General features: G+C 40.7%; 1 protein-coding gene across 1 annotated transcript in view; it reads right to left on the bottom strand.

Moving 5' to 3' along the window:
- Positions 1–5615: 5615 nt before the first annotated feature.
- CHMP3 (charged multivesicular body protein 3) overlaps positions 5616–9258 on the bottom strand; it is a 52520-nt gene continuing 48877 nt past the window's right edge. The window contains exons 5-6 of the mRNA XM_060655883.3: positions 7572–7686; positions 5616–6209 (exon numbers count right to left, since the gene is read on the bottom strand). Of these exons, the coding sequence (XP_060511866.1) occupies positions 6067–6209; positions 7572–7686 (258 nt within the window). The 3' untranslated portion in view covers positions 5616–6066. The remainder of the gene's footprint in view (positions 6210–7571; positions 7687–9258) is intronic.

Below are 9258 nucleotides of genomic sequence, written 5' to 3'. Positions count from 1 at the left end.
TTGCTGAGCATGGAGCCTGATGTGGGGCTTGATCCCACAACTGTGAGATCATGACCTGAGCCAAAATCTAGAGTCATACACTTAATACACTTAACCAAATGAGTCACCAGGTGCCTTTCATCTTTTTAAAGTCTATTTTGTCAAATATAACACACTCCAAAATCAATATAAAAGAGCTCACTCTTCATTGTGTAACCTATTGCTTCTCTGTTGCCTCTTGTCAGGCTGTTCTGTCTTTAAGGGCTGGTACCCAACTATTATTCGCTCTCCCAGCTTGCCCCAGGCTGAGTTGGCTGACTTTTAAAGTCCCAAGTCACACTCCACAAACGCATGGAATTCAGCCCCTCTGGTTTTCAAGGCCGGATGTTATGGGGATTTGTTTTCCCTGTGTGGGCTCCTTGGTGCTTTCTCCTCTCCATGACTACAGTTCCCTCTGCGCTGGGGGCAACTCCCAACCATTTCTGCCCTTCCTAGCCTAATGCAGCTTCTTCTCTACATTTAGTTATGGAGTTTGTTCTGCCAGTCTTCGAATTGCTGTCTGGTTTACTGACTTGGATAGGTTGCACTTAGAATCCTCCATCTTCTTGGCACCTCCTCCGTTTCTTACTTCCAACCTTTTGTGCCTTTGTATCTAAAACGAGTCAGCATACAGGTGATGTTTTTTATCTGTCCTCCCAATCTCTGCCTTTTAGTTGGAGAATTTACATTTAATTACTCATAATGGACTTCTCCTGTTTATATGTTTTCTATATATGTAGTTCAATTCCTTTTTTCATAACTGAAATTTTGTACTGTACGATTTTTATTTCCTTTATATTTTTCTGTATTAGGTATATTCTTAGTAGTTATTTTTGCAATCACAGTATAACAATTGTGATTAAAACTAGATTGAAAAACTAGATTATAACAATCTAGCTTGAATAATACCTATTACATTTCAATAGTATACAAAAACTGCACTTCTGAATATATTTGTCCCTTTTTATATTGTTATTGTCACAGCTTACATCTCTATACATTGTGTGCCCATTAATATGGATTTATAATTACTTTGTACGTATTTGCCATGCAAAAAAAAAAAAAAGAGTCACAAACCAAAAGTATAATGCTGGCTTTTATTTTGAATGTGGTCACCTTTACTGGTGTTCTTTATTCATATGGCTTTAAGTTATTGTCTATTGTCCTTTCATTTCAGCCTGAAGGACTCCCAGTATCAGGGAATACCTTACTTTCTCTTTCATTCTCAAGGGATAGTTTTGCTGGATATATAATTCTTCATTGAGTTTTTTCTTTCAGTACCTTAAATAGGTCATCCCACTGCCTCTCACTTCCAGGGTTTGTGATGAGAAATTAGCTGTTAATTTTATTGAAGCGCCCCTTTTACATGAGGAGTTGCTTCTCTTCTGCTTTCATTATTATTGTCTCTACTGTTAAACAACTTGACTGTGTGTCTCAGTGTGAATCCCTTTATTGTGTTTGGAATTTGTTGAGCCTCTTGGATGTGTAGATTCATATATTTCAGATATGGAAGGAGTTTAGCCATTATTCCTTAAATATCGATTCTGTTCCTTTCTTTTTCTCTTCTTCTGGAACTCCCATAATCCATATGTTGGTGAGCTTGATGGTCTCACAAGTCCTTTAGGCTGTTCACTTTTCTTTCTGCTCTTCAAACTAGATTTCAACTATTCTATCTTCAAGTTCACCTTTTTTTCCCCCTGCCTACTCAAATCTGTTGAATCCCTCTGGTGTATTTTTGCACTTCGGTTACTATAATCTTCAGCCCCAGAATTTTTATGTGGTTCCTTTTTAATAATATCTTCTGATATTTTTGTTTTATTCATTGTCTTACTGGTTTTCTTTACCTCGAGTATATTTAAGGCAGCTGGTTTAGAGTCTCTAAGAAGTGCAGTGTCTGGACTTTCTTGGGATGGTTTCTATAAATTTAACTTTCTTTTGAATGGGCCATACTTTGCACTTTCTTTGTATGCTTTGTGATTTTTGTTGTTGAAAACTAAACATTTGAATATTCCAGCATAAATCTGGAAATCAGAATCTCCCTCTTCCCCAAGGTTTGTACTTCTTAATTATTGAAGACTTTGCTGTTTTCAGCCAGTATTTTAACAAAGATTTCTTTGAATGCCAGGACCTTTAAAAAACAAACAAAAAACACCTGTCCCAGTCTTTACGGACTGGCTCTGTGCTGGGACACTCTTAACACTTAGACTTTGACAATTCTGTCTCAGCCTTCACTTCCTGCTTGCACCCAAGTCTACAGACCAGCGAGTGGTGAAAGTGTGGGGTCTTCTCAGATCTTTTCTGATATTTCCTGTGCTAGGCATGCATGTGGCTTTCCACATGCTTTTGAATGCCCTAATATCCCAAAGAAACCCTCTCCCTCACTTTTCTTCCCAGGTTTTAAGCGATCTATTGTAGGTCTCAAGTGTAATCTGTTCCCCCATGTGGTCTCACTTTTTAAAAATTATCTCCTTAACATGTTTTCAAGCAATGCCTGCTGCTTCTCCACCCTAAGTTACAAAATAGGCAAACCAGAGATAAGCACCTTACATTGGTCCTTCAGGATGGCCCACACACAGGTAAGGGCAGACAGACAAACAGATAATTTGTGACTAAGTCTATTCTGTTCTCCCCCTGGAACTAGGGACCAGGGTCACACACAGAATGTGAGCTCCTGTCTTTAAGACTGCTGCCAAGTTAGGAGAAGGATTTTGCAAGGGCAAGTAAAATGCCACAATGTTTTCTTACTGTTTTTACATTTCTTTTTTCTTAATACAGTGTTCACTTGGTTGCTGTAAACTCTCATTTCCCAGTTCTGACAAAGTTAGTTCTGACAGTTTCTGGTACTTCTGAAAATCTGGAGGTGTGAGTGTGTGGAGCTGTCTACTCCACCGTTTTCCTGATGTCACTCTACATTTTTTAAAACTATCATTAATTATATGTAGAAGAGGGTTTCCTTAGCTTTAAAAAAAGGCATTTCCATGCTGTGATTTACACCTGCATTTCTGAAAAGATTTCAGTGATAAGGAAATATTCATTCTGGCATCTCAAAAGAAAACTGTCTTGGTCAAATAAATTTGGGAAAAGTATACGAAAAGCTCTGAAAAGTTGGAAAGGACCTTGCTTTTTATTTGAACCAAATATTTCCAGTTTTACTTAAGAGCCTTTCTTACTGATACTACAGATTAGCATCTGAAGAGCAGCTGTGTCACTATGGTAGGACAAGAAAAGTGGTCATAGTTCTTCAACTAGGTATTGGGTGTCAGGAAGAGGTGCAGAGAAAGGCATGACTAATACTCTTTGGGAACAAATATGAGTCAAAACCCCTTCTCTCCAGGAGTCCTGAGATAGATGAGGAAATACACGACAAGGAGGCCCCAGGTGATGTGAGCTGTATGAGTGGTACGTGCTCAGGAAGGCATGAAAGGCAACATGGGGAGTGTGGGGAGGGACAGAGTAAATGAGGTTACAACCTGTCTAGAGTGAAATGCTGGGTGATCACCACAAGCTGGATGGTGGTTTTTAGTGTGAGCTATATTTCCAAACAAAACAAATGGGTCAGTGTTGTGGGATGCCACTCTTGACATTGTTTGTTTGTTTGTTTGTTTAGGGCACCAAGTAGATTCAGTCTATGGTTGGGATGGAGAATGGGAGCTGGTGCTGCTAGTGCTGGACCTAAGCTGACAAGCTGAGGAAAAGAGGAAAACTTTTATTGCAGGTATTTACACCATCATTTCCCTTCCCAGATTGTGGACCCTTACAGAGCCAGGGTAGTAACTGACTCTCCTTATTTCCAATGATGCCTAGAAGAATACTGAGGGAAAATGGACTATATAACATGATAAGACAACAATGATATTTCCTTAACCTGAAAACAGGAATGGAGAAAAGAGGACCTCTTCAAACAATGAAAACAAACCAACCCTACATTTACATCATTTTATTTGAATGGGTGGAAGAGTGGTTGTAATTATTCTGTCCATCCATCCACCTGGATAAACTCTGATTATCCATATAAGACAAAAATGCTCAGGGATTCTGAGCATCCCTTAATTCCATTATCATTCTGTGAAGAAACTAGCCAGATAAATGCAATCATGAAAATATATCCTGTTAATGTCAGTTCTTCTCAAGTTAATTTATAGATTCAAAGTAATCCCAATCAAAATCACAGCTAGTTTGTAGATATTGACAAATGAGTTCTAAAGTTTATGTGGAGAGGCAAAAGGCCCAGAATAGCCAACACAACAGTGAAGAACAAAGCTTGATGGTATTATCTGACTTCAAGACTTACTATAAAGGTACAGCAATAAGACAGGGTGGTAATTAGTGAAGGAAAAGGCAAATACATCAATATAACATCAGTGAAACAGAACCGAGGGCCTGAAACAGACCCACACAAAAATGGCCAACTGATCTTTGAAAATGGAGTAAGGACAATATAATGCAGCAGAAATTGTCTTTTCAGCAAATTGTGCCAAAACTGGACATCAACATGCAAAAAAATAAATCTAGACACAGACCTTACACACGTCACAAAAATTAAATCAAAATGGATCAAAACCTAAATGTAAAACATTAAATTCCTGGAAGAATTTTGGAGAAAACCTAGGTGATCATGGGTATGATCATGACTTAAAATCTAACACCAAAGGCATGATCATGAAAGAAATCATTGGAAAGCTGGACTTCATTAAGACTGAAAACCACTCCGTGAAAGACAATGTGAAGGAGTGAGAAGACCAGCCTTAGACTGGGAGAAAATATCTATAAAAGACATATCTGAGATAGGACTGTTATGCAAAGAACTCTTCAAACTCAACAATGACAACCCAATTGAAAATGAGCAAAGACCTAAACACCTCACCCAAAAAGATACACAAATGGCAGAAAAGCACATGGAAAAATGTTTAACATCATAAATCACTAGGGAATTGCAAATTAAAACAACAGTGAGATAATACTACATACCTGATAGAATGGTCAAAATCCAAAACACTGACAACATCAACTACTCACGAGGATGTGGAGCACTAGGAACTCTCAGTCATGGCTGGTGGGAATGCAAAATGGTACAGCCAACTTTGGAAGACAGTTTGGCAGTTTCTTACAAAACCAGATATGGTCTTACCAGTGATCCAGCAATTGTGTTCCTTGGTATTTACCCAAATGAGTTGAACAACAAACAGCAGCAGCAGCAGCAGCAGCAGAGAAAAGCAGCAGAGAAAAGCAGCTGGACGGTGAAAGTCCTAATCTCACAGCTGTCTGCTCTGGGTCCAACGTGCATTGGGAAGGAAGGGAAGCAAACTACATATGCACACCTGTCAGGACATAATACAGCCATCCGGCCAACAGGACAAGGAGTCACAATTCTTGAGGATCCTTTTGGTTAAACAGATGACAAAGCAGAAGCGTCGCTCCCACACCACATCTGTGAAAGCTGGGGAGCAGCATCCACGGAGCAGAAGCCTCTTCTGCTGGGCTTCCATGTCCCATATGACTGGCTATAGCACCTTCTCTCTTTCCAAGGCCAACATATAATCTGAGACCGCAAACACCTTGAAAATTCACTGCACATGACAATCTACGATGAGACCAAGTGTTAAAGCAAAAATTTATTAAAATCCATTTTATATAGTGTTTAGAGACAAAAAAATGGAGAGTCCTCAACATTCAGGCCAACTCTATCCTCAGAAGTGCTTCGGGAGAAGACAGATTCCTTTGCCTTTCCCTCCAAAAGATACTTCTGTTTATGCTCCTGAAAATGATGCATCGCATGAAGTTCAGATTCCTTTGCCCTCCCCCCACAAAGGATGCTTCTATTTATACCCCTGAAAATGATGCATTTATAACCCCAACTCTCAAGGACAATCCCATTGAGATCCCCAAACCTCTGCAAAGTGAAGAGATATGAGCAGAGAACCTTCTCAGAATAAAAGTGCCTCAGAGGTGTAGTGCAAGAGATACATAACATGGTGACTGCTTCAGAGGAGTGTGCCCACTCCCAGTAGGTGGGCTGTGAAAGAGCCTGAGGGCCCAGCTGGGCAGCCACTAGCTGCGGAGTGTGGCCAGACGGGACTGCATGGCCTCCAGGGCCTCTTCTTCCTCCTCATCTTCTGATGCAGCCATGGCTCCTGAAGGTTCAGGCTCCGGAAGGGCGTCGGTCACTTTACTAGGTGCTTTGCCCAAGGCCCCTGAAAAGAAACAGCAAACAAATGAATAAATTATCATTTTAAAGAAGTGGTCCCTTATCCTCTCTGCCTTTCGTACCTGAAGAGCCTAACAAGAAACAGAAAAGGGGCAATAAAACAAGCTGTTCGCGGGCGGGTTTGCTCACTGTGACAAAAGTGCAAACGCCAACTTGTGATGATACCCAGGTCATAATAACGGAGGATTCGGGTTTTAAGAAATTTGGTACTGCCACTCTTGTTCTAAATTCCTAAACACTATTGAATACTTAAGTTTCAAGATTCATGAAGATGTTACATGTCTCTCAGTAAAACTAAACTGTTTTTAACCTTCCACAAAAGGTTTTCCTGGAGGAACTAGTCTTTCCCAACAATTTAAAAACAAATAATTAAATAATTTTAAAACAGATAAAAATTAAATCTCACAAATTTTTTTGTTAAACATAAAACCCAAACTCCAGAAGTAAAAATAAAGCTTAAAACTTCATTAACCATTTTTCACAGATGACTGTTTTTGTTCATCCTCTTTCCAGTCTTTTCTTATAGACATGTTTTTTACACACGAGCATATATTTCAATAACAAGGCTCTTCTCACACATTATATTGTGAATGTCTTTCCATGTCAATGAACGTATTTCCACACTATCACAGCTATAAAGTATTCCATTAAAACAGATGTAATTCAACCAGTATTCTATTAGTATCCATTTAGGTTATTTCAAACTTTTCAATATGATAAATAATGCTACAACAGACTTCCTTGAGTTAAATCTTTCAGCACATCCTTAATTACTAGTTTAAAATAAACTCCCAGAAATCAGTCTGTCAGGTTGATGGCTTTTGACAGCTACTGCCTAATTGCTTTCAAGAAAGTCTATAGAAATTTAAGCTCCCCTGGGGCGCCTGGGTGGCTCAGTCGGTTGAACGTCCGACTTCGGCTCAGGTCATGATCTCGCGGTCTGTGAGTTCGAGCCCTGCATCGGGCTCTGTGTTGATGGCTCAGAGCCTGGAGACTGCTTCGGATTCTGTGTCTCCCTCTCTCTCTGACCCTCCCCCGCTCATGCTCTGTCTCTGTCAAAAATAAATAAAACATTAAAAAAAAAAAAAAAGAAAGAAATTTAAGCTCCCAACAGCAGTGTTGTGAGAGCAGTTTCTCCTCACCATTCTGAAAACTTTAGGAATTTTTAAAACTCTTTGCATTTTTAAAAGATCTTGAAAAATAAGCACAATATCTATATAGCTAACTTGCATAAAGAGTCACTGCATTGCATTTAGAGTCATAAAGAAAAAGGTACTAGGTAATTTAGTGAATGCAAGAAGAATGACCATAAACGGAGGGGAGAAAGTCGAAGAGTCTCAGGACATACCTGCTGTGATTTCAAACAGAATTTTGTCAATTTCCATTTCTGCTGCTTCTTCCATTTCTTCCTGATCATCCATGCTTTCAAAAGTATCCTCTAACATTTCTTCTATGATGCCAGCCTAAACACAGAAAAAATCACATCACGTCCCTCAACTGGTAAAAATGTTCCTCACAGAAACATCTGTGGGTCCAGTTCCACCTGAGCTCTAGTGTCTGTAAGTCCAGACCACCCTTATGAGGGTGAACACTCAAGACAGATGGTCATGAGAAACAAGGATGCTGTCTGTCCTCTCTGAAGAAAGGCAACGGCCATAGGGAAACTTCCCAGATTCAGCACCAAGGTTGGACGGGGGCCTCTGTCAATGGAGCCTCTCACAGTAACCCAGACGGTAATGATGGCACTTGGGGAAAAACTTGTTGAAAGTGAGTGTGCCCTGAGCTGTCTTGGGAAGCATGAGCCCTAATGTTGTAAGCAGAGTCCGTGAGCACCGGACTTGAAACACAGTGTGAAAGCTGAGTGGAGTCTTAGTGGGCACTATGATAACAAGTACCAAGAGCAGAGTGGGGCTCCACGGAACCCTAAAAAGGCCTGAAGAGTACTTGAGCACGTCCAGGTCACAGCTGCTGGTGTAGGGCCAGTCCAGGGGGTCTGGCAAGGATCAATCAATTCACCAGAGCCTCATCCTCCATTCCTGACAGAATTGATCAGACAGCATTTCTGGACCCAACAAGGTAATGCCCAGACTCTACTGGAAGCCTTCTGCTTGGAAGCCTGAAGCCAGCCACTCAGCTTCCTTTGTCCTTGAGGTAGCAGGGCTCCAGTATGGCACACAAGAAAACTGTTCTCAGGGCGCCTGGCTGGCTTAGTTGGAAGAGTGTGCGACTCTTGATCTCTGGGTCGTGAGTTCGAGCCCCACACTTAAATAGATAAAACATTAAAAAAAAAAAAAAAAAAAGGAAACTGTTCTAGCTCTAGATCTTGCCAGACCAGCAGTCTTCCTTGCCAAGCACTGTCCTCAGCTCCCAACTAGGACCCTACTGACTGTTTTTTGTTTGGTTTTGAAGTAAAAGGTCAGAACAGCATCCTCCAATGTCAGAAAGAGGCCCCCTGGGGAGAAGAGGTGGGAAGGGACGGAGAGGCAGAAAGAAAGCAAGGGTTCAGGCTTCTGAGAAGCTGTCTATAGAGAAAAATCCTAACTGCTTTGCCACTTGCAACTGCTGAGCCCCTTGCTTTGTACCTAATCCAGTGATTCAAGGAGCAGAAGGTCACCTGTGACAGCTCCAGCCCTGGTTCCCTGCACTTGGCAGAGCATGACTCTCATTACCTACACTGATGCTATCAGATGTAAAAGCAAGCCCTCTCTCCTGCCTGCCTTTGTGCTGCCAGAACACTCAAGTGACTCCTAATAACATGAATCAGAATAACCATATTCTACCCATTCTCAGATCCTTTCCTCTCAACCAAAATGAATAAACAGATTCAATTCAGATTCAATTCAATGGCCTGAATGAATGGATGTCATCTCAGTGCTGGAGGCTACTACTGAAAAGAGGTGTAGTACATGCTGGTTAACTAGTTACACGAGCCTCCTGGAATCCTGACTGTAACAGCCTTCCACATCCTGGAGGCAGAAGCTGTTATTCATTCATTTATCCACCTATTCAATCAGCAACCATTCACAAAATACCTA

This window comes from Panthera onca, chromosome A3 (genome assembly GCF_046562875.1).
Source record: "Panthera onca isolate mPanOnc1 chromosome A3, mPanOnc1 haplotype 2, whole genome shotgun sequence".
NCBI lineage: Eukaryota > Metazoa > Chordata > Mammalia > Carnivora > Felidae > Panthera > Panthera onca.
Note: the sequence above shows the minus strand (reverse complement) of the source record. Positions and strands in the feature narration are given on the sequence as shown.